The sequence below is a fragment of the Pipistrellus kuhlii genome, unplaced genomic scaffold (assembly GCF_014108245.1).
Source record: "Pipistrellus kuhlii isolate mPipKuh1 unplaced genomic scaffold, mPipKuh1.p scaffold_m20_p_20, whole genome shotgun sequence".
In the NCBI taxonomy this organism is placed as follows: domain Eukaryota; kingdom Metazoa; phylum Chordata; class Mammalia; order Chiroptera; family Vespertilionidae; genus Pipistrellus; species Pipistrellus kuhlii.
In genome coordinates, this window is record NW_023425516.1 from 10,445,394 (window position 1) to 10,469,780 (window position 24,387).

The following is a 24,387-nucleotide window of genomic DNA, read 5'->3' on the forward strand; positions in this document are numbered from 1 at the left end:
CTATTCTGCTCTCTTCCTCTCTGTAAAAAATAAATAAATAAAATATATTTTTTAAAAAGAGAGAGAGAGAGAGAGAGAGAGAGAGAGAGAGAGAGAGAGGCAGAGGTTTCTTTACAGACCTCTCTCCGAAGTCCAGGGAGTGAAGAAAGTAAGTATTTTATAGGGGAATGGCACCAATCCAAAAAGCATCTCATGCTCCTCTTCTTACTCGTTACCTCGCCTTGTGGATGAGGCTGCCTACTTTATACCCTGTCACCATCCTTCCAGTTTGCATCTTATGGGCATCCCCTACGTTCACCCTACATGATGAGCTCCTGAAGGCATGGCCTGTGCCTATGATCTTGTTTCCCCCAATGCCCCGGGTATATGTAGATGTCAATCAAGTACATGGACCTAGATACATTCCCCTTGATGGCCTGGAAGAAAATCGAGTTTGATTTGAATGTGACTTCCATGACAGGTAAAAAACAAAACAAAACAAACAAACAAACAAACAAAACCCCTAAAGGTTCTTAAGAGGCAGCTCACTGCCTATGACCTTAGCCTCTCCTTCCATACAGGCCAGTGAGAGAGGAGAAAAGACACGCATGGGAGTGCTGGTGAGAGGGGAGGCGGCACATGCAAAGGCCTGCAGCTCCCTTCTCCTGGGTAGGAAACACACAATCCAGGATAATACCAGGCACATGCCACATACCAACCTGGTTTCCCTCTAGTAGTTCCTTCATTCTGTTCTCTGGGAGTGTACAAAACACACTTGGGTCCATGGGTTAGGGTTTATCACCTACCTTCCCCCGCCTTGCCCCCCCCCCGCCCCCCCCTCCCCCAGTCTCAAACATGCAAAGCATGCTTGTCTCTTCCCCAACTCGGAGACTCCCTGCACACACTGGCCAGCTTCTTTCTGGGGGAAGATACCAGCTTCTTCCCCAGCCTCTGCCTCTTTCCCCCCACCCCCCACCCCTCACCCCCTTTCAGCCTGGTTTGCAGGCTTTGAGCAAAGGGAAGGCATGCATATACCCATGCATGCACGTGCCTACCGTCATTCTTAACTTCTCGCCCATTAAACAACAAGATAGCGTGTGGACAAAAAAAAAAAAAAGTCACAGCTCCACTCGCTGCTCAAGATGCCTTTTGGTCATTAAGGGTGAAAAGGCTGAATTTCCTCCTAGGTAGGGGAAGGGGAAAAAAAAAAAAGAAAGAGCAGAGCACACACACACACACACACACACACACACACACACCCCTGCTCCGTTTTTGCATAGATAGATCTCCTTTTCCAAGTGTTTCCTCTTTAATTGTGGCCCGTGTCCCCTCCCTCGCCCCTCCCCAGCTCCAGTGAAAGGAGCCCTTCTGTCACTGGTCCCCCGCTCGCTCGCTCGCTCGCTCGCTCGCTCGCTGGCGGTGGGAGGAGCCGGAGGAGGCTGCGCGCCGGGAGGCGGCCGGCAGCGGAGGAGATGGATCTGCTCCGAGAGGGAACGCTGCTGAAGACCCCGGCTTCTTCTCGAGGCGGCTAGACACAGGCCACTCTGTATACCGATTGGCTGCGGAGACCGGAGGCCCCCGGGGATCGCCGGACCGACGGACGGACGGACGGACGGTGGACGACCCGGCGAGGATCCCCCTCCCCGGCGCAGGCTGAGCCCCGCGAGCCGCGCGCGGAGGAGAAACTCACCGCCGCGAGCCCCCAAGTTGCCCGCCGGCTCGCCCTCGCCGCGCCCGAGGAATGAAACCATCTCAGCTCCACCTGCTCCTGGTCTGCTCCTTCCTCTTCGGCCAAGGTAGGACCCTGGTCGCTGGAGTTGCGGGGCAAGTGGCGGGGAGCTGCCGGGGTGGGGGCGCGGGGGACGCGGGCGGCAGAGGGCGGGAGGTGGGAGGCTTGGGGAACTCGGCTGATAGATGCGCCTCTCTGGCCAGGTCGCTCTCCATGCACAACTGGCTTTGCTCCTTTTTGCTTTTGGAAGATTGCAACAAAATGCTACTGTCTTTTGCTTTGAAAAAAAAATTGCAACAAAATGCTACTGTGTGTTTTCCTTTGGAAGGAAGGGGTATGGGGGTTTGGGGGCGGAGGGGATGGGGGGGCGACTTTTTGCTCTCAGTTGTCAACATCAAGCTCCCAACTCTCCAATGCAAATGAGTCCGTTATGCCCCGGTATGTTAATGAGGCGGTGTCTTTGGACCAGCAGCCCTGAACTTCTGGGGGCACCCCCCCCCCCCCTCCAGATCCTGGCTGGAGAGGGAGCGATGGGGAGGAGAGCTTTGTTACAGTGGATTTTTAGCTCAAAAAAAAGAGGTCTGACTTGCGGGGAGTGTATGCCAAAAGCGAGTGTGTGGTGTGCGTCGCGCGTTTGCAAAAGGGGCTGTGATTACCGATTACCGAATGCACCGTGGGGGTATAATGTGCAGGGCGTGGGGGGGGGGGGGGGGGGAAACGCAGGCGAAGAGTTTTCACCGAATGCAATCGCGTTCCCCGAGCCAGATTGGATTCTGAGTTCCGCACGGCACTAGATTCATTCGGGTTATAAAATGGGATTTCGCTCCCGGTGCTGCTGATTGTTTCGTTTCTGCAGCCTTAGCAGGAGCGGAGGAGCTGGGTGGACATTCAGGAAAGAACTTTGCCACCTCCAGGCTCCCTGCCACTGGGCGGCATGGGGCTTGGGTAGGGCGGGAGGGTGGGAGGGGAGTCCGGGAGAGTGCCCCAACTTAGCCCAGGACATGGAGTCACCTGTAGAACTGAGTTCAAAGGGGACATGAGTCCGTGGGCTCCTTCCTGTTTCAGAATGCTAGGGCCGCTCTGCCATCCCAGGCAGGCAGCTTTGGTGCCAGCCAGCGTGCTTCTTAGAGGGACGGGACTCGCTCAGGGAAAAAAAAAATCCACAGCTGAGCAGGTCCATCTGTTGGTGCAATGAAGGGTAAAAGTTTTTTTGGGGAAGCAGAGAGCACCGCTCTGGGGGGCTGGCTTTGCATGCGAACAGCACCTCTCCCTGCCATCCCAGGTCTGGGAGAAGCCAGTGGGAGCCGAATCCCAGCCTTTTTCCTCACCTCCTCCCTGGTCCTGTGGTCCCTGCAGATTCCCCCTCATCAGACGTTGCTAATGACCATCCTGATTAAACCCGAGGGGCACTTCCCCATGCCTGCGTGTAATAATAATGTGTGCGTGCACACACACACACACACACACACACACACACACACTGGGGCTGTGTGCCCCTCACCAGGGCTCCTCCAGCAGCAGGAAGATAAATTGCCTTCCCCAGAGTTTTGAGGCTGAATGAATAAGTACCTCCGAGCCCTGGTATAAACAGCCTGGTTGTGTTACCATTGGCGAGACTGCCCTCCTTCTCGGATGTGTGTGTGCACTTGCTGATGGGCACGCGTCTACACAGGCATACATACAGCGGCTCGCTGTCCTTCTGCCGTGCCTCTCCCCCGTGCACTCAGGAAGTTGCATGCGGGATCCCCCAAAAGGAGGATCCAGCCATCCCCCCTCCCCCTTGCACACGGTGCATGGGACCAGGGCGCGCTGTGTTTTGCGGTTTGTTTCTCCTGGCGGCACACCAAAACAATTCTTGTCCAGATTGGCGCGCTGAGTCTGGAGGTGTCTAAGTGCCTCCCCGATCGTCTGAGTCATCCGGGTGCATCTTCCACTTTTCTTATTCCTGCCTCGGTGCAGGAGCTATTTCTCGACAGCCTCCTCTGAATCTTTAAATATTTACCTGCGGAGGTTAAAGGTGCAGTTTCCTCTACCTCTAGCCCGGAGGGCACTGGGAGGAAACCACAGACAGCATCAGGCGATGGTCCATGGGTTCCTTGTTACTCCTGAGTGCTCGGACAGGGTACCATGTCCAATGGTGGAGGCAGGGACTCCGAAACGGGTCTCGTGAAGGATGATGAGACCAAAGTGCACCCAGCCGGTCCGAATAGCCCACACCACGGGGCACTGTCAGTCCCAGGTCCCTCAAATAGACAGCGTCTGCCTAGAGGACGCAAAGGTCAAGTGGGAAGATGCTTTATGGACTTCATTGCAATCGAGCACCTTTTGACTTGCTCTAAGGACATTTGTTTTCATGTGGATGTTGTGATGAGTCTTGCGAATGCCCCAGAGGGACCTATGTGACCCTCATTTACGGCGCCAGCCCCTACCTAGTGCCATGCCTTTCTCATTATTGGCTAGAGGTTACCCTCTCTCCAGGGGTCAGGAGGAGACCAGCCTGCAGGCTCGCTCTAGATGGCTCCAGCTGTCACCCCCCAGAACCCCATCTTCCCGATGCTCTTCCTCCTGGGATGGTTTCCAAGGCAATGTGGAGAGACCCGGGGATGGCCCTCCACTCGGAGAAAACAAATGTCCGAGGTTCTATTTAGGGCCAGCGCTGGAACCCAGGGCTACAGCCATCTGCCGCCCAGCACCTCTCCCGGTGGAACCTGCGTGCCTTCTCGGAGTTTCTGGAACCCATGCCCACACCTCCTGCGCCGGGTCGCCTCAGGTCTCCTCCAGAGGGGTGGCCAGACAGAGTTCCAATGACCAGAACAGGGGATCCTCTAGGTCAACCCTTAAGGTCCATTTCCATCATTTTTTTTTCTTGCCAGGCATGTCAAATACGTATTCACCTCCCCTGCTGCTCCTCACCCTTTAGACCACATGTGTCAAACACAAGGCCCGCGGGCCAAATCCGTCCCGCCAGGCCTTGCAATGTGGCCCGCACCGCGCTGTCATCACTGCACTCTGCTGCGTTTCCATCACAATGACAGTTTATGACTGTTCAGTAAACCATTCGGCCAGCGATTTAGGCTGGATTTTAGATTTTGGCCCCTTCTCTGATTGAGTTCGACACCCCTACTTTAGACACTGAAATTAAGGCATTAAGGTGTAATTCCCTTCCGTGCTATGCGGTGCTCTCCGTCTTTCAAGGTTTGGGCTTTTCACCTCGATGGAGATAGAGTGTGTATTTATTTATCTCTCCTGAGGTGGCAGGAGAAAGAGCAGGTGGCATCCCTCCACCTCGCCCTGCCCACGCACCCGGCCGGGCCCGGCTCCCCAGGAGGAGATGGAGGGCTGCCAGAGTGCTGTGTGGGTTTCCTCCAGCCGGGGATGCCCCCTCCCTCGGCTGTCAGGGCCGCCCGCCTTGTACAGAGAGAGGGATAATGTCACAGCACAATTTGCCTCCCGCGGAGAAGAGGCATGTTCTGCCCCGGGGTGAAAAGGAATCGATTCTCTTGTCATCCATAAACTTAGAACTGGCTCTATTTTCCCCCCTCCCTTTACCATTTCAGTTTGCCCACAACCATTTCCACCCGTGCCCTCCTCCTCCATCTCCGAGACCATCGCATCCAGCCTGCCACCCCCATTAAGTAGCTGCGGAGGAGTAATGGACTGGCTCCCTGCTGCCCACTGCTCGCGGTCTGTCCTGAGAGTTTGGGGAGAGGGCGAAGGCACAGGCTCGGTGCCTTGACTTGGTGTCTCCCCACTTTCTGGTATCGGACTCTAGGATCCCCCAGGGTCCTGTCCTGCCTAGAACTTGGAGGTTTTAAAAGTTCTAGATCTGGTGAACCCACACCTGTGTGGGGTTGCTCTGTACCTACCGCTCTGGGCTTTGTTGGGGTGAAAGTGACAAGTTGCATTTCCGTGTCAGTGACATCCCTGAGTTGAAGATTCCTCTGGGGAACCATATGCGTGTTGGGAAGCATCGAAGCCACTTGTTTTGGGGACATGCTGACAGGAATCCCCCACATGGGCTGTCAGATGTCCTTGTGAAGGGGAGAGTTTCCTGGGGGCCTGAATCGCCCAGGGCAGTGGTCGGCAAACTGTGGCTCGAGAGCCACAGGCAGCTCTGTGGCCCCTTGAGTGTGGCTCTTCCACAAAATACCACGGCCTGGGCGAGTCTATGTTGAAAAGATGACGTTAGAAGAAGTTTAAGTTAAAAAAAAAATGTGGCTCTCAGAAATTTCAATGGTTGTACTGTTGATATTTGGCTCTGTGGACTAATGAGTTTGCTGACCACTGACCCAGGGAATAGAAGAGCATAGAGCAGACAAGAGGGAAAATAGAGAGTGAGTGCAGGGAATTAGCCGGGGCAGGGGGTGGGAGGGGGAGGGTAGGAGGGAGCTAAGGGGATGACAAGAAGCATGGGAAGGGGGGTCGAGAAGGTAGTGTGAGCTCCTCATTCAGCCCAAAGAACAGAGGGAGTCCCAGGGGGGTCGCACTGAGAAAAGGGTGTTGAAAATGAGCAGAGACTTTGGAAACATGGATCCTTACCAGGAAATGCCATAAAATAAAAGAAGAGACGAGGAGTCAGTGTGATGCTAACTCCCAGCACCCTAAGTGGTGTGACGACTTGCCTAGAGAAGAAAGAACCCCTCCTTCAGGCCAGAAGGCAGTGCTCAGCTGCCAGGGGTGTGGGACCCCTTCTTTCACAAATGCGCTGGATGAGGGAAACTGGGACCTGTCTGGTGGGTATGGAGGTGCTCACAGTGTCTGCTGCCCAATGGGGAGTGCTCAGTTGCCAGCAGACCAATTGCAGAGAGATCAGCACCTTCACACTGCCCTGGGGACACTGCCGGGGCCCCTGCTGGCCACAGAGGAGGGTCTGCTGGGCGGGGTGCGCTGGGCACAGAACCAGGGAGCTGTTGGGCGTGGTGCCCTGTGTTGACAGGAGCCGGGGCCAGCAGGAGATGGGGTGGCACAAGGGATTAGGCCTGAAGATGCAATTTTTCTGTTTTTGTTCAGCCCAGTGGGGGTGACTTAGGAGGCGTTATACTGCGGACCCCAAAAAGCACATGACTAATCTGGAGTGAATTCAAGAGATTTCAATAGCAAAATAACAACAATACTAATGATACCTTTGATTCGCAGAGCACTTTTCTTCCAAGGAGATAAAAAGATAAACTGTTTTTGGAAACAACATGAAGGAGGGAAAGAAAATTGCCTGTGATAAAGGAGTGGGGATGAGGGCCAAGATCATTCATTTTAGGGTCTCCGTGGAGGGGGGCCGGTCCCATGGTTCTGGGCATCAGTTTTCAGCCGCAGTCCTTCTCCTTGTCATATGCTGGGGTGATTTTTGGATAAAAAGCCAGCACAGGCATTTTAATCACGTTCAATCCCAAAGCAGGGAGGCGCTTAATTCCCTCCTCCTGAGCCTGGGGCTTCTCTAATTCAGTCGTGCAGTGCTGATGGGGAGCTGCTGGAATCACCTCCATAAGGACCCTGACTTTACTGGGGGTTCTTGCAGCAGAGGGATTGGGGCCAGCCTTCCCTCAAGAGCAGTGGACACCCGGCGTTCACAGAGCAGGGGCCGGCTGGGGCAGCTGTTCTGGGGGTCTCTTCCTTCAGGTTTCATAGCCAGTCACTGCCATCCACAAGGGATCAATACGCAGGGCCAGCCTGTGCCCAGTACCCAGATTGTTGTAACTGCGCCCTGTGTTCCAAATAGAGTGGATGTTACCTTGGATTTCGGACAGTGCAGGGCTGCTGCTCCATGTGTCATTGCTCCATTTCTTCTCCCAGGGGAAAGCCGGGACCCACCTGGGTAGGAGTGCCCATCAGATGGGAAGGTAGGTCCCTATAGGTCATTAGAGCACTTCAGTCACATTCACGCAGAGGCCTTAGTCTTGGTTCCTGCCGGAGTTTGGGGATTAGGAGTGTGTGTGTGTGTGTGTGTGTGTGTGTGTGTGTGTGTGTGTTGGAGGGGGGGAGACAGGGGAGCCTTCCCTGCTCTCGCTCTCCCAGGACCCACACTGTAGAGGACCCATCTCCACCACATTTAATAGGAATGTTTACTGCCTTCTGCTTCTGACCCACCGAAGGAGCTCGGGATCAAAGGTTAAAATGTTCTCCATTCCCTCTCCTCCAAACGGTGAAAATGAGTATTCTGGCTGCACAACTTCCTCGGGAAGTCCGTAAATGTCAATCTTGGAGAAGTGTTCCCTTATATCACTGCAGCGTTCCCTTATATCACTGCAGTGTACGTAGCATCCGTGGCTTGGAAACAATGTCTTCCGCCAGCCCAGTGCTGCCCCAGCCACAGTCATTCCGACTGTGAGGATATAAATGCCAGCTTCCCTGGGCACTTGGGCATCATGTTGAGCCATGGAAATAGTGGCCAACATACGTGATTCCTGCTCCATGAAAAGGCATCCTGTGGCAGCCCTGGCTGGGCATGGAGGCTGGGAGACGGGCACTCCCCCAGCTCCTTCCTGGAAATACAGGGAGGATGTGACCAAATGGGGACACCTGCCCACACGCCATCTCCAGGCTTTTCTGGTAGCCCGGGAGCTGTGTCATGGCTACGCCATGCCTCCTTCCATCGGTCACCCCACTCCACACACTCACACATACACTGATACACACACACACACACACACACACACATTCACACAATCACATGCACACACACATTTACACACTCACATCCACACACTTACGTATACACTCACCCACATGCAAGCTCACACACACACACAGGCACACACACACACACACTGACAAAATCACATGCACACACACATTTACATACTCTCACCCACATGCACGCTCACACACACATCCCTGTTGCTGCCGAGTAGTGGTGTCCAGAACCTAGAACAAATCAGCCCTTTTGCTCCCGTGGGCGGGGAGCACTCATGCTAACCTTCCCCCTGGCATTTCCCTCATGGGAACAGTGGGGGAGGTTTGTCGGAGGCGGTTTGGTGGGCATTGAAGCTAACACTGCAATGGCACGCTTGTGACGTATTGGAAAAGTATGCGCACCTCAGGTTGAATGATCTAGAAGGCAGCCCACGTGACTTGTGCTCACTGCAAGGCTGTTACAAGTTCACGGTCTTTCACTCAGGCCCAGAAGACGGAAACATGACATAGGCCCCGAGCGTTGCAGCAGCGGCCATGGACTGTTCTTTTCCCCATCCGCCTTCTCCCCCAGGGCTTCCCAGGCTGCTGTCTCATAGGGCATCTCTGTCACCCCTTCCTTTGTGACCCAGTGGCATTTGATGACGTCAAATCTCAGCCCTGGGCCTGCTGGCCAGCATGCATTGAGGGCCTATGTGTATGCAGTGGGCACGGTGCCAGGGACTCTGATGCAGAGATGGCAGGGGTCACATTTCTGTGCCAGGGGGGCTCAGTCTGGTGAAGGAACAGACATTGTACAGTGATGGGCTCAGAACGGTCCGAGTGTTCTTCCAAGAGCAGCTGGAACGGGTGAGGGCATCGGGGAAGCCGCACAGAGGAGGTGACTCGGTTTGGGAAGATGTCTTGGAGGCTTCCCCATGGAGCATGCTCAGTGTTTCAGGCTGGCCCTTACCCTGTGCCACAGCAAGAAGACAGGAGAGAAGGTAGCATGCTCAGAAGCAATGGGTGGAATGCTAGTGTGTTGAAGAGGGGGTGACAGGAAGCTTGGCAAGGGAAGGGCCAGCTTGTGGATGGTGGTGGGTGCCATGCTAAACGTCTTGAGGATGGAGTGTCAGAATTAAGTCTGCTCTTCAGAAACATTATGAGTAGCTAACTTATGGTTCTAGTCATCTCTATTCCATGAGTTCCATGGCACCCAAAAAAAGCAGGTTCAACATGTCATTTATTCTTCCTGGTATTCCCTGAGTTTCACAGCTAGACTAGAATGGAAATATACTCGCTGCTCTCTCCAGCTCATCTTCCAGGAAAAGGATGGAATGGTGAGCCGTAGAGTAAGTGGGGAAGGCAGATAGGGCCATAGGCAGGCGTACATTAGAGGACTGTGTTGGGTAATGGTGGAAGAGACCACGCGGCCCACAGAAGCAGGCGTGGCTGAGTCCACCCTGGACTCTTAGGCAAATAGAATCGCTGAGAAATGAGATTTATCTGTTTCTGGGGATGACTAGCCAGAGGGGGAGGCAGCCTGGCATTGAAGATGCTGGTAAACCAGAAACAAGAGACCAGGACATGGATGAGACAAGCCAGAGATGCCTAGGGACGCTTTGCCGGTGATATTTTTCTGTTCTCAAGAGGCAGCGAAGCTCCACTGTTTTTGGGGAAAACAAAGCTCCAGGCTCAGTGGTTCTTCTCCCAGAGGCTGGATGTGTGTATAGGTCTCCAGCACCATTAACTTTTCATTCTAGAGTAAAGGACATCAAATGACCTACCCATGGGTCCCACCCTTGGGCCTGCTTCCATTTCCCAGGGAGGACAGCTCCACAGTGAAGCAAAACGCTCCACTGTTCTGCAGGAAATACCCAGCCACATTTCCAAGACGGTCCCTGCTTGCTTCGGGTAGTAAATGCCTAGAAAGTCAATGACATGTCATTATAGGTCTCTGCCCAGCACATTCTCTTGCAGGTGCCAGGCACCTGCCTTTGCTTGTTGCTGGCAGCAGTGGTGCTAGTATGTTCTTGCCATGATGATAATTAGCAATGTATGAAGCTTCACGGGCTGCAGGTGACTTTCAGAATTCATGAAAATTGACGTCACCGTGACAGCAACCAGCAGAGGCAATCATCAGACCACAGCCTCGGGAAGGTGATGTTACCTGGCCAGAGTCAGTCCCATCTGGTTTGCTCTGTGCACCTCCAGATGTGGGAGATCCAGCTGCTCCGACTCATCAACAGTGACCCATGCATGAGCAGACCCTAAGCTGTGTGCCTGTGACCCGTGGGGATCCTCCCTGTGTAGGCAGGGAAGAGGGAGTTAGGGGTCCCGGATGTAATTGGGGAGCTGACCTTTGAACAGTGACCCCGCACTGTAGCTCTGTCCCCTCTTGATCCCAGACCCCTTCTGGATGGGCTCCTGCATCTTCCCTGTTTCAGCTTTAGCTGGAGGTCACATGTCCCCCCCAACCCCCCACTCCCGCTCCTGCCTGGGGAAATGACAGGCCAGCCTTTTGGGCAGAATAGCAAAAAGGAGACAGACGTGGCTCTGGCAGCTTCTTTTGTGGTTGTTCTGAAAAAACGAGAAAGAGAGAGAGAGAAAAAAAGCAAAGGCAGGGACTTTTCTTCTCTTAATTGGCTGATGAAATATCCATTTCTTTTGTGCCCCCTGGTGCCTAGCACACAATTCAGCACACAGGAGGCTGTGAATAAATATTGAGGCGATGGAATGAAACATAAGGAATAATGAAAGAAGAAGGGGCTCCTCTGACATCACCACAGGCACATGCTCAGAGGGCCCCCGCAGGAGGGCAGGAGAAAGAAACCAAGGAGGAGAGAGGTGTGGTTTTGCCCCCTAGGGAGCTGCTTGGCTCTTGGGTGGCCATTGAGTGGCCAGGAACACTGCCAAGAGCAACATCCTCCGGCGAGCTACCCACTCCTCGGGTTCCACGAGAAACAGTCCCAGCCTCCTGCTCTTGAATGCCTGTCAGCTCTGATTCCCGTCAGTCACCTGCAAATGTCACAGGTGGCTCGGCTCGGGTGCCGTGTGACAGTCCACCTGTCACCCTTGGCAATGCTGGGAGCGATGACAGGTTGCGAGTGACACCCATCGTGCCGGCATTCAGGAGGCAGAAAAGGTAGAGCTCGCTCCTGGAGACTCTCGCAAAGGATCGCACAGGAGGCAGCTCCCAGCCTCCCCTGCCTCGCTGCCCTGGTGACAATGACAGGAACACTGCCATTTGATCTCCAGTTGGCTTTGTTCTCCGTGTCCTGAGGCCCTCGCTTAAGGAGGCTGGGTCCACCCCACATTCACAGGGAGTCCCGTGGCATCAGGGAGGTGGATTCCAGGACCCTGCACCACCGGGATGACAGAGAGGGAGCACCTAGTTTTTTCTCTGGGGACCACATCAGGCAGGAGCGAGCAGGAGGTTTTCAGAGATGAAGCCAGGGGAAGATGCAATTCCTACATCTGCCTGATGGTGGCAGCAGCAGCGCTTGCAAAGCCCAGAAGTGAGCTGCCAAGCTAGAGGCCCAGAAAGGGAGCTGGGCTCCCTGGTGGGTGCCTGGGCCCTTCTCTGCCTGGGACAGCCCGGCTGGGGCACCTGAGCATGAGGCAGGGGACAAGGAAAGGGGGTGCAGTCCTTTCGGATGGCAGCGGCTCCCCTGGGAGACTGGGTTCCTTTCTCCTCTTTCTGATGGGGGTGAGGGCAGAGTGTTCAGGGTGTCTTTGGAGTAGGTAGGCATGATTAGAAATACTGAAGGGGCTAGGAGAGCTACAAAGAGAGTGAGAGAAACCTCAGTTAGCAGAATGGGTTCCCTGGGGCGAGGCAGTCCCCTGTGTGCTGCTCTCCTGTGGGTGATGAGTGGGTGTCCTCCCCAGGAGTGCCCTGCCTGCATCCTCGAGCGCCCCCTTTCCCCCCAGCAAACCCACTCCTAGGCCTGGGCCCACTACCCTCAGGCAAGCTGTTCTCCCCTTTTAGGATTCGGGAGCCGACATTTCTTGCTGCTCCTCTCTCATGCTGAAAAAGCAAAACCAACTGATGCTAACACGTATCCTCATTCTCCCCAACCCCCTGGGTGGGCTGAAGAAGTGCTTCTGATTTCACCTCTGGACAGGGACAGGCACCAGGAACTTGTCTCCATGAGCCGTGGCTGTGTGTTTGGAAGTGTGTCTTGCAGGCAAGGTGGCCCAGATCCTGAGGCTGCAGCAGCAGCCCTGCCCAGGAGGTACCCGTTCGATTCTTAGTCAGGGCACATGCCCAGGTTGTGGGCTCCATCCCAAGTGTGGGGCATGCAGGAGGCATCCCATCCATGATTCTCTCTCATCATTGCTGTTTCCATCTCTCTCTCCCTCTCTTTACCTCTCTCTAAGAAACAATAAACACACACACACACACACACACACACACACGCGCGCGCGCGCACACACACACACACACACACACACACACACACATATATATATATATATTATATATATATATATATATATATATTTTTTTTTTTTTTTTTTTTTTTTTTTAAGAAAGTTGACAGGGAAGGGGGGAAGATGTGAGACTAGAGAAGGATCAAAACCTACAATGGCCTCGCTATGGTCCTCTCTCTACTACTGTGCCTTGTGATGGCTGACCTGGAACCAATCATGGTGAAGGGGGACCAGGGCCCACGGCCAAGTCCTCTGATGAGCTTTGCGGGTGACCCAGTGGTTAATCCCCATAGCAACCAGATACATAAAGCAGGCCTCTCCTAGCCATTTGCAGATGAGAACTATTGAGGCTCTGATGTCATGTCTTGTCTGAAGGTCACAGCACAGGTAACGGACAGAACCACCACTCCAACACTCCTATGCAGACGCCATATCCCTGGCTGCCCATCCCTCCAAGAGGATTCTGGGCATAGGACTTTTGGTCTTTCAAAAGGCCACAGAAACCCCCTCTCCTGGCCTATAGTCTTCCTCCTTCATGACTTGTAGGACCTGGGAAGAAAAGCTGCTCGAAATAAACAAAACTTAAAAATAAAAAAATGTAAACACCATTTCTTCTAACACGAAAGTGTGAATGAAAAGCCGATACTGGCTAATGGCTGCTCTATTCCTCCCACACCCCAGCTCCAGCGTAGCTTAACATCTCCAAAGCCAAATGCTGGTTTCCTAAGGAGAACCCCTTACCACCTACATTTCCCGGATTGAAAAAACAAGTGGAACCCCATGGGGCTTGGGGAGAGGTTAGCCTGAGGTGAGCTGCCTGCCGTGAGAACAGAGCTGCTGGACATGGGGAGGCAATCCCAGACATCAAACCCCGCTTTTGTCAAGCCCAGAATAGGAACTATGACGGGAGACCACCGGGCTCTGGCATGATTAATAACGGTTGTTAGGGAGAAATAAAAGGACGCTTGGAGCAGGGAAGCGTTGGGACGCCGGTCAGAGGCGCCTCGCCTGGGCTCCAGCTGCTCTGGCTTCACTGGCGTCAGAGATCATTTCCAAAGACAGCCCGCGCCTACCTGGGCCCTGCTTAAATCACAATCTTGCTTTAAGAGGGACACTTACAATAAACTAGCAAAACGTAAACGTTCTTTGAAGCATTCAAAGCTCCTTTCGATGGAATCAGAGGGATGCAGAGGGAGAGTGAAAGGCAGGCAGATCAACGTATGGAAGACATGACGCTCCTTCCTTTCATTTTGCAGCTGCAGCCCCTTCATGGACCACGTGTCCTCGTCAGCAGCGTGGCGTCCTCCGTTGCCAGGGCTACAAATACACCCAATGCCATTTCTCTGGGCATGAGCCTGGCTTTGGGTTCTCATCGAACCAGGGCAACGCCATTCACCGACAGCATGCATACTTAATAGGCGATGCTGAGTTGAGCACAGTCAAGAAAGACCTTCCAGAAACATCTATTCCTTGCCTCCCCTGCTTTGCTGATGATAACTGGGCATCTATATTCCTCTCTCAGTGTCAACGGATATTTATTTTCTAAGCTTCACTCTGTTGAACTCTTGCCCAGGAGAATATAAAAACATACAGACTGCCGTGTTTTCCAAGTTCAATTGTCCTAGTTTTCTTATGTTACGCTATCTGCCTTAAACATTTACATAGCCAGGGCCTGAATGTTTATATCCTTCTGGAGGGCTGTTGCAACTATATGAACTGGGGGAGGGTGGGGGGGAGCAGGTAAGGTATTTTCTATTGCAAATTGGATCATCCTTCACACCAAGGCATGTTGCTCCCTTTATGGCATAGCTTTCAGAGTATTTGAATATCTACTGGGCAGCAGTGCATGGGGGGGTCACAATTTTTCTCAGGAAATATCAAGGTGCCTAAAAAAAAACTCCCTAATGGAGACTTGTCCAGAGAAAGAAGACAGCATTTGGGGCGTGCCTTTACTGGCAAGAGAATCGCCCTTCACCCCTCCACATTACACCAAGGTCTCATTTCCACTTGAATAGTTGACATTTGGACCATGTTGGGGTTAGGGACATCCCTCCACACACAAAGTCAAAAATCAGAGTGTAACCTAGCTCATCCTAGGTGTCCACAGGAGATTGGCTCCAGGACCTCCAAATCCATGGATTCTCTAGTCCCCTATATAAAATGGCCCAGAACATACATACATCAGCCCTCTGCATCCATGGTCTCCCAACTGCAGATCCCAGTATAGGAATTTATTGAAAAATAATCCACAGATAAGTGGACTCCCACAGTTCTAGCCTATGTGGTTCAAGGGTAACTGCACTGTTTATATGAACTAGGGGCCCAAGAGCAATTTAACCAGAGGAGTTAGGGTGGCTCGTGGGAGCTGCCCCTAGAGTTTCATGTCATATTGTTCTAGAGCGACTCAAACTGACAATGAACTCAGGAACTCCTAGGGTCATGAGCCTAGGAAACCAAAGGTGACAAGGTCAAGAACGTACAGCTAGGAACAAGGTGGCTTTGCCAATCCTGGCATCATGGCCTTCCTCACAGCCAAGAGGAGCTCCCAGTCATTCCTTCCCATGTGTCTCTCGGCCTGTACCCCCCAGGAAAGCTGTGGGCCACTTGCTCACAGGGAAAACTGTGGCTAAGAGAGTCCACGATTCCCTCCCATCGCCACTTTAGAATGTTTAATGTAGTCAGCTGCCTACCAGAGATGACAGTAGCGCACGCTGATGGCTCTTCTGCTTTGCACAGAGAAGTGAGTCAGGATGTATAGAATAATGCACCCTAAGAATTCTTGTTCTGGTTGTAAAAAATCTCCAAGGTCAACCCAAGCACAGATATTGACATTCACTTCATTGTGAACTGGAATCTACTGGCTGCTTACTGTCATTTTTTTTTTCCAATTCATAAAAAAAGATTTTTCTCCTCAGTAGGCCTCTGGGCCTCTTTCTTCAACCCAGTCCACCAATGGGAAACCGAATGCATACAGAGGAGGGAGAGAGAGGGAGGCGGAACCAGCGCCAGATTTAAAGGCACCCTAACCCCCAAGGGCTGCTGTGCAGGCAAGGTGCTCACTCCCAGATGTCTGAGTGACAACGTGGTGACAGCAGAGAGGGAGGGGGAGGGAGGTACAGGTGTGTATGGCTGTCAGGCTACCTGGAGAGACAGAGGGACAGACAGAGAGATTGAAGGAGCTAAGATGAGAGAGGGAGACATTTTTGTCTCCAGAGATAAGACTGGAGGGGTCAGAATAGCTTTAACCCTCCCTGATCCAGATGGAGGTTAGAAGGCACACTCCTTCCAAACAAGAAGGTTTTGAAGTTTCCATCCATCAGTGAAGTACTTCAGTCTCTTAGTCATGAGGGTAGCGAGATGTGCCCGATCCAGGCAGGTGTCTCTGGCATTAGAGGGTCGTGTGTTCCTTTGATTCAGGTGTCCCAACATCTGCAGGACAAAGACCCTCAGAGTCGAGATCAGGCCTTACCCCTCCCCACACTCACACACACCCTTTGCTGCAGCCCAATGGAGCTGCTGGCCTCTGAGTGATCTCTGCTCTCAGCCTCCCACCTTTTCACCTAATTTCCTTCCCCTGTGGAAGGATCTCCCGCCCCACCACATGGGTCAGGCCAATTTCTACCCTAAGGACCAGTGCACTTTGCGTCCTGGGAGAAGTTGCCCCCACCGCCCTCCTCACAAGCAGATCTCGGTGCCCTTTCCCTCTCCTCCCGCCTGTGGCAACCCTTGTGGTGCTTGTCACAGTCTGTTGAAGTGACTTTTCCTCCCTTCCTCCCTACCTCCCTTTCTAGATCATGAGCTTCTGGAAGGCAAGGTTGGTTCGACCCCCAACCAGTGTGTCTTATCCAGGAAAGGTGGTACCATGTTGGTGATTCGGTGGCTCTGCCCTTAGTGCCCGGCATTTCACTTACCCATGAAAGTGTGTGGTCAGGGAGCATGCTCTGCTTGTCACTCACTGCTTCTGCAGCCGAGTGCCTGTGGGCACCACATACTCCTGGGGGAAGATGAGACTAATGTAATCCCTCCTTGCATCTGTGTAGTACTTTGTTGTTTTTCAGAGTCTTTCCTTGCACCTCTATAATGATAACTCTCATCCTCACTTGAAAGAATTAAAGAAATGAGACCAGGTTATGTTAAATGGCCTTCCTGGGGTCCCAGGGAGAAAGTGTGAAAGTTAAGATGAAAACCCAGGCGTTCCAAGTGCAAGCTCAGTGGCTCCTCTCCTCCCCCTCCTCCATGTCTCCTGCTGGCTTTCTACCCCCAAGGAGATGAACTTAGAGGGGGCATCACAGGGATCAGGATGGAATAAGTGCATCCTCAGAGGCAGGATAGCAGCTTGTGAGGGCAGCATGGACAAGGCTTCTGAAAAAGTCATGACGACTGGTTCCAACTAAGGAAAAAAAGTTCTCTGTGCAGAGGCTGTGGTGAAACTCCTCTGGCCAGTGGGGCCTAATCAAGAGAATATATTAGCTCCATTATCCTGAGGACTTCATAGTGCCTCACAGTGACCTGGAAGCTCCTCCCAGACAGTCCTTCATGGTTTTGTTGGCCTTGATCTTCTTACTGTGCATTTGCCATGAAATGTCAGTCTGGAATTTGCTGGGAGTCCAGAGCACCCTCCAGACCTGTGACACAGGCATAGACCAGAGGCCAGGAGGCCACGTGCTCTGTCCCCTGCCTGTGGCATGGTTCTGGGCTTGGCCCTTATATTCAGAAGGGACTCAGACTACCTCTCCCAGCTGCCTCACAATGCTTTACTGCTGAGGAGTGTTCTGAATCCTTAGGAGGGTGTCAGGCAGAGGGGAAGTGTCTGCAGCCATCCATTTCAGTGGTGCCAGATGTGTGGCGCTCGTGCCTGGTGCCCAAGGTCATGGTAGACTTGCTTAGCAACCTTGGTCTCTTCTCAAGGCCAGATGCTCCATGGTTTCTGCAGGAAACCTTCCTAGCAGCCTTCCTAGCAGAATTTATCAGAAAAAGCCCACACATATGTCCCCCAAAAGCTTCCATTGTGTTAATGAATTGAATTGGTCCCTGTGCATCCAAAGTGATGCTAGTTAGGTGCTGTCCTTGGGAGGAGGGAAAACATAGTTATTCCTATTCTTTCCCAGGTTCCCTGGTGCAGAAGAGAAACCTCTGTTGAGAAAGGCCATCTGGGCACCGTATTAGCTTCCTCTGGCTGGTGCACACATCCTCACCAAGTTTAGTGACTTCACATAACACAGATGTTTTCCAGGACAGTCCTGGGGGCCAGAAGTCTAAAATGAGCTTCCCTGGACTGAAGCCAAGGTGTGGCAGGCTGCTTCTTTCGGGGGCTCTAGGGCATAATCTGCATCCTTGCTCTCTGGGCCCCCAGAGAGGCAGGCCACCTGCTTGCCTTGGTTTGTGAGTCCTCCTTGTATCGCTCCAGCCTCTTGCTCTGCCATCACCTCTACTGCTTCTGAAACAGAGCCTCTGCCTGCCTGTCCCTCCTAAGAGTTCCTGTGAGGGCATCAGTTCCCCTCTCCCCTCCCCCCCACCATAACTCCACATCATCTTGCATCTCAGGACCTTTTAACTTCATTAACCTGCTGAGTCCTTTTGTCTTCAAAGGCAGCATACTCAAGGACCCTCTTGGGGGCTCATTATTCTGACTGGAACATGTTACAGGGACCAGAGACAGAAGGGAGCTGGTGGCCCCTCCCCCGCTGCACGGTGCAATTTAAGCTTTGCTATCTCCCTCCATGTGTGAGAACCTGTGCCTCAGTGTCCCTATCTGCAAATCAGAGAGAACGAGCTTCCTCCCTTTTCTGTTTATAAAGGGCTTGAGGGCTGTCCAGTAAAAGGTGCTGAGTATGGGATGGTTATTATAACGGTTTACTATCACTGGGTATCCGTTATGCTGACACTAATCAATGGAGCTTCTACTACACGCAACTGTCACTGGATCCCGTGAGGGAGAAATCAAAGGGACATCCATTCCATTGGCGCCTGTAGTGAAACCTCTGGAAATGACTCTTGGTAGCGATTTGTTTGGGCTTCATTAGCATGGAGTGTGGGAACTCTCCTTTAAAACACCCTGCCGCCCAGCCTCCTCCAGCCCTGGGTGTAATTGAAATGAAACAGAGAAAACAACAGTTGTAGAAAACAAAGGACAAATGGGCCCCGCGCTTTGTTCTGGGTGATTTGCTGCAGGGTAAGATGTTCACTGCCTGCACTTTTGATTTGCTCTCCTTGCCTCGGAGCCTGGTTGAGCTTCTGGCCTCTGACTGAGGATCTAGCAGGGAAGGAGGCACTAGAGAGTGGGTATAAATAGCACCTGGAGTGAAGGAGGGTTGCAGGCTCAAGGATGAGTTTGTGTGTCCTGCCACGTGCCAGAGCACAGGATAGGGTATATGGGACAGTGTTGGGCCCCCTTCTGGACCATTTGGGCCTTGAGATTCCAGTGCTGTACTTTAAAGGCTTTATGTAACCCCCTCAGGGTAGAGCAGTGGTTGAGTTTCAACCTATGCACCAGGAGGTCAAGGTTCAATTCCCGGTCATGGCACATGCCTGGGTTGCGGGCTCTATCTCCAATGTGGGATGCACAGGTGGCAGCTGATCAGTGATTCTCTCTCATTGACATTTCTGTCTCTCTCTTCTTCTCCCTTCCTCTCTGAGATTAATAAGAATATATTTTTTAAAATGAGGAAGCTGAGCCCCCTCTGCCCACCCTACCACCAGATGCACCAAGACTTTATAGAGGGCATGGCTGCTGGGGGCACAGTGAGGGCTGGAGTGATGTAACATGTTCCAGCCCCTCCCCGGCCTCCAGAAGTGGCCTCCAGAAGTGGCCTCTGATTCTGCCCCCACCTCACACTCACTCAGGAAATCCACTGACTCTCTGCCTTGGAAGCCCGGATGAGAGAGACAATCAGTGGACAATGCTAGCATCTCTCAATAGGTTTCTAAAATCAGATGTTCCATCCTGGAAGCGGCTGTATCAGGAAGGTTATGTGGCTGCTAAACTGTCCCCAGGGGGCTCTGGGGAATTAAAGCAGAGACAAGCCCCGGAGTGATTACAACCCCATTATGCAGAGCTCCCCTATTTGTTTCTCCATATGGATGGATTTGTATATATTTGCATTTTGCCCTATCTGATAATATGCATAGAATTCAAATGGAAATGACTTGCATAGATTTGTATATTAATGAGGCGGTTAATGGCTGCCATCCCTGGCCGAGTCCCCTGGAGAAGGCATGTGTGGTGCAGAAGGTCACACATCTCCTGGAGCATTGGCACTGCCGGGCACCACTGGGCACTCCCGGGGCCAGGAAGCTGGGTGCCCTCTGTGGTAGAGATAGGGACCTCCCCCACAGCTCCAGGCCTGGAGCCTACTCCCCTGAGGGGTGCATTGAAAACTCTCCCACGCGTGTGTGGCTTGTGGTCTCCTCGGACATCCAGACACTCAGCTTCAGCAATGTCACAGGACAAGCTGTGTCCCACATGGGAAAAAGCCCAGTCACCTTCTCCTCATCGAGTGGGTGGCAGGGGGCAGAGTCACATTTCAACCAAGGGGTTGAGGTGTGGGTGGTGCTTCCCAGTGGTCAAGAAAGGTGCTGCCTACCTTCTTCGTGAGGCCCACAGCTATGCGACACCTCCTGGAGATTTCCCTGTGGCACAGTGGCAGTTAGTCAAATGTGAGTCCAGTGGGCCCAAAGGGCCCTAGCCCTTCTCAAGGCTCTGATAGGAAATTGAGAATTTTCTATCAGAAATGCTGGTCACTGTCAGCATTCACATCAGCAGCCTGCCCAGGCCCTGGACTACGCTCTGAGAATAAATAAGAAAGGATGGTCCTAGCCTATTTGGCTCAGTGGATAGAGCATTGACCTGCAGACTGAAGGGTCCCGGGTTCGATTCTGGTCAAGGGCACATGCTCTGGTTTCACACTTGATCCCCAGAGGGGCTGTGCAGGAGGCAGCCGATCAATGATTCATTCGCATCATTGATGTTTCTCTCTCTCTCTCTCCCTCTCCCTTCCTCTCTCAAATCAATAAAAATATATTTTAAATAAATAAATCAATAAGATAGAATGGCTTGTAAACATAAGAAAGTCCCACTGGGGTTCAACTGGTCATCTTCCCGCCCTTTGTGTATAGACCTGGGTAACAGCTCACCAGTTCCAAATATAGATAACTCAGTATCAAAATGTGTAGGTTCATCACATAGGAATAGCACTTGGTAGTCATTTAAATTGGGTTAATGGTAGCTCATTATATAGAGCTCTAAATATACCTGAAGTAGTAGGCATGAACATTTCTTAATGATCCCCACATCATTTTATCCTTGTGCATCCTACTCCCTGAGGCTCTCGTGTGTACCCCATCATTGCTTCTTAGTCAACAATCTGAAGACCAAATTGTTTCATTTCCTGTTGTGGAAAGGTACTCTCACATTCCCAGTGCCTGCTCGGAAACCTGAGTCAGCGCCAGCCTCTTTTCCCTCTCCCATATCCAATCGGCTTTCTTGTCAGGACAGATCTGATCTGCACTGCCTCTGTAGTTCTATCGCTCTACTTATTCTTATCGTTTTTCTCCCAAACCATTAGAGCATCCTATTAAGTTCCTCACTTTCCCCCAAAGTCGTCCTTTATCATCACCATTATTCAGGTCCTTGTATCTTCCAGGAATACAGGTCAGATTGACTCTCCCCATCTCAGCCAAGTCCATGGCTACCCTTTGCCTAGAAAACAGAGCGCAAGTGCTTCTGTCTGGCTAAGGTAGACACCATCACCCCGCACTTAAAGACCTCTGAAATCTGGCATCAACTGTCTTTTTCGTATCATCTTCTCTCCTTTCCTCTTTGCTCTCCAAACCAAATATATATATATATATATATTAAAGGCCTGGCGAATGAGATTCGTGCACTTGGGGGTTCCTCAGCTTACCCTGCACCCTCTCCCAGTCCAGGAGCTCTCAGGGGGTGTCCGACTGATGGCTTAGGCCCACTCCCCAGTCGGATATCTTTAGCTTCCACCACCGCCTCTGAGCTCACCAGCTGTGAGCCTGGCTTCTAGCTGAGCAGCACTCCCCCTATGGTCTGGCTGAGGGACACTCCCCCTGTGTTGAGCATCTGCCCCCTGGTGGTCAGTGCATGTCATAGTGACCGGTCATTCCACCATTCAGTCAATTTGCATATTGGTCTTTTATTATACAGGATATTTTATTCCCTGGATGCATCATGCCTTCAGGTCTGTGCTTATGTTATTTCCTCAGCCTAAATATTCTTTCCTCATTATTTATATTTCAAGGCTTGGTCAAATGTCCCATCTTTCATGAAGTCACTTTCTGTTTCTTTGTCCTCCCTGGACAGGGTATATTTATTCTATCCTATCACGTATTCACTCCTGTTCAGCTTGCTGTGTATACGATGTCTTACCAGCTCCATGGCAAGCCCCATACAGAGAGAATCTCTTGTTCCAGCATCTTTAATACCATCTGATCGAGTGGGAGCACTCAACAAATGTTTCATAAGTCAGTGAAACACATGTGCAGAGGAGACACGGAACTGGTTGTGCAGCTCTGGGCCCCCGTCCCCCCAGCTCCCGGCTGTCTTTAAAAGGCATCAACATGTCTTAGGCACCAACGACATATCCCAGGTGCTTTCCCGTGATCTCAGTTCATTCTCCATAAAAGCACCTCGAGCAAAAGATCCTTGTTTTCGTTTTGCAGGTGAGGAAATTGAGTCTCAGGGAGCTTGAGAAAGGGGCCCCAGATCCTCTCTCTCCAGTGGCTGCTGGAGCCAAACCGAGGCTCAGGCATTGGTGTGCTTCCCAGTTCCCGGCTGCCTCTGAGCCAGCCAGACCCCCAGCCTCCCCGGCTCTGTCAGGCTTCAGTGCTCGGGGAGAATGAGCCTCCTCCAGCTCAATCCCGGATGCAGTTATTATTTTATAGGGATGTTGTAAGTTGATAAGGTAGCTGTTAGGTGTTAATAGCTATTGTAATGCTGTTCTTAAGGCCTATTACTCGTGCTAGTTCGTATTTTAATGTGTGCAGAGGTGATTACAACTTTAATATGAATGTTAAACAGATTAGCTGATGGATGTGCGAAAAGAAATAAATAAATGGGATGCGTGATCTCCTTTCTATCTATTCCCCTCTCCTCTTCCTTCTCCTCCCCCATGGTCCCAAAGCAGATGTGGCCTGTGGGGCATGGACAAGGGGCCACAAAGAGAGTATTTTCAGAGAGATATGCAGTAGTGATAGATGGGTCTTCTGTTCCAGGTGAATCTGGGGTCTGTGTTGTCAAGAGCAGCTTGCCTGAGAGTTTGCACTCTTCAACTGCGATTGGGGAGTTCAGTTTTGTTTGAGAGAGCCATTCTCTCCCTGCAGTTGTGCCCCTCACCTCTGGTGAACCCCCTGCTGCTTACTCAGCACCGATCAGAAAAGGGGCCAAGCTTTCAGAAACCCCTATGTCTCCTGATGCGTCCAGTGGCGGAATGCACTGTGCACAGAACAGGAAGTCGGGAGCTTCAGGGCCAATGACTGTACATATCACATTGGGACAGGAGAAGCAGGTAGGGGGTGGCCAGGGGCCTTTCCTGTAGGATGTAAGAGCTGCAGGGACAGGGAAGAGAAAGAATCAGGCTGGTTGCAGAGGTTCCATACGAAGGCGTGGAGAAAACCAAGTGACCAGTAGTTTTAACTTAAGTTTGAAGGGGAGGAGGAGGAACCTACACATCTGAGAGGACAACATGTATGTCATAGGAAGAATGCTCATGGAAGAGGAAGTACGTGGTAACCCTTCAAAAAAAATACTAGGAAGAGGGACGGAGCAATACGGAAAGAACCCATGATTTATTGCCTGCAAACAGTGCATACTAATAAACTAAGGTGGCATTCAAGTCCAATACCCCCACATGTTAATAATTGACCCTTGGGCTTGATGCCAGGGATGCGATAGGAGGCACAGGTGTGGTAGGAGTGGGTGAGTGTGAGGGGTAGAGGGCTGTCAGCAGACTGGGCATCAGGATATATGGGGGTGGGAATCTCAGTGAGGATGCAAAGAAAAAGAGAAACTGAGATGACCACTCTGCCTTCATGGCATATGGGACAGGAAAGCTCTCTCCTGGTGCCAAGTATGAGCTGGCACGGGACTCAGTGCAGCCTCTGAGGGAGGCCCGGCCCTCCAGATGTTGGCCGGAAGGCTGGTCCTGCTCCAAGCAGAATCCTGACATTTTGAATTGCCTTATCGTCCAGCTCGATCACACAGAGCGCTGGGAAAATCAATGGGGAGCTCTGCCACTCGAGGCTCAAGTCTAACTAATTTTTACTTTTCCAACAAATATTTATCGAACACCCGATAAGCGCCAGGCACATTGCCAAAGAGGCCCACACTGCGTGCAGACGCAGACAAGCGCATAATAGGCATTCAGTACATGTTCATTGAGAGGATGCAGGGATGCAGTAGGGAAGGAGGGCAACCTTGAAGGAAAACCGTGACTCACTTCAGGAATTGTCATCAACACAGAGCACTGGGCCTGGTAAAACACCCTAGCCTAGGTGTCAGGACTGTAGCTGAAATCCTCAGAAAGGAAAGATAGAAAAAGAGGGGCAATTGAAAGGAAAGGTGGCCATAGAGAGATGGGAGCTTCCGAACCAAGACTCTGACAGCACAGTACACACCA

General features: G+C 52.0%; 1 protein-coding gene across 2 annotated transcripts in view; it reads left to right on the forward strand.

Moving 5' to 3' along the window:
- Positions 1-1,262: 1,262 nt before the first annotated feature.
- KIRREL3 (kirre like nephrin family adhesion molecule 3) overlaps positions 1,263-24,387 on the forward strand; it is a 440,789-nt gene continuing 417,664 nt past the window's right edge. For both annotated transcript variants that reach the window (XM_036449386.2, XM_036449387.2), the window contains exon 1: positions 1,263-1,775. In XM_036449386.2, the coding sequence (XP_036305279.1) occupies positions 1,721-1,775 (55 nt within the window). In that variant the 5' untranslated portion in view covers positions 1,263-1,720. The remainder of the gene's footprint in view (positions 1,776-24,387) is intronic.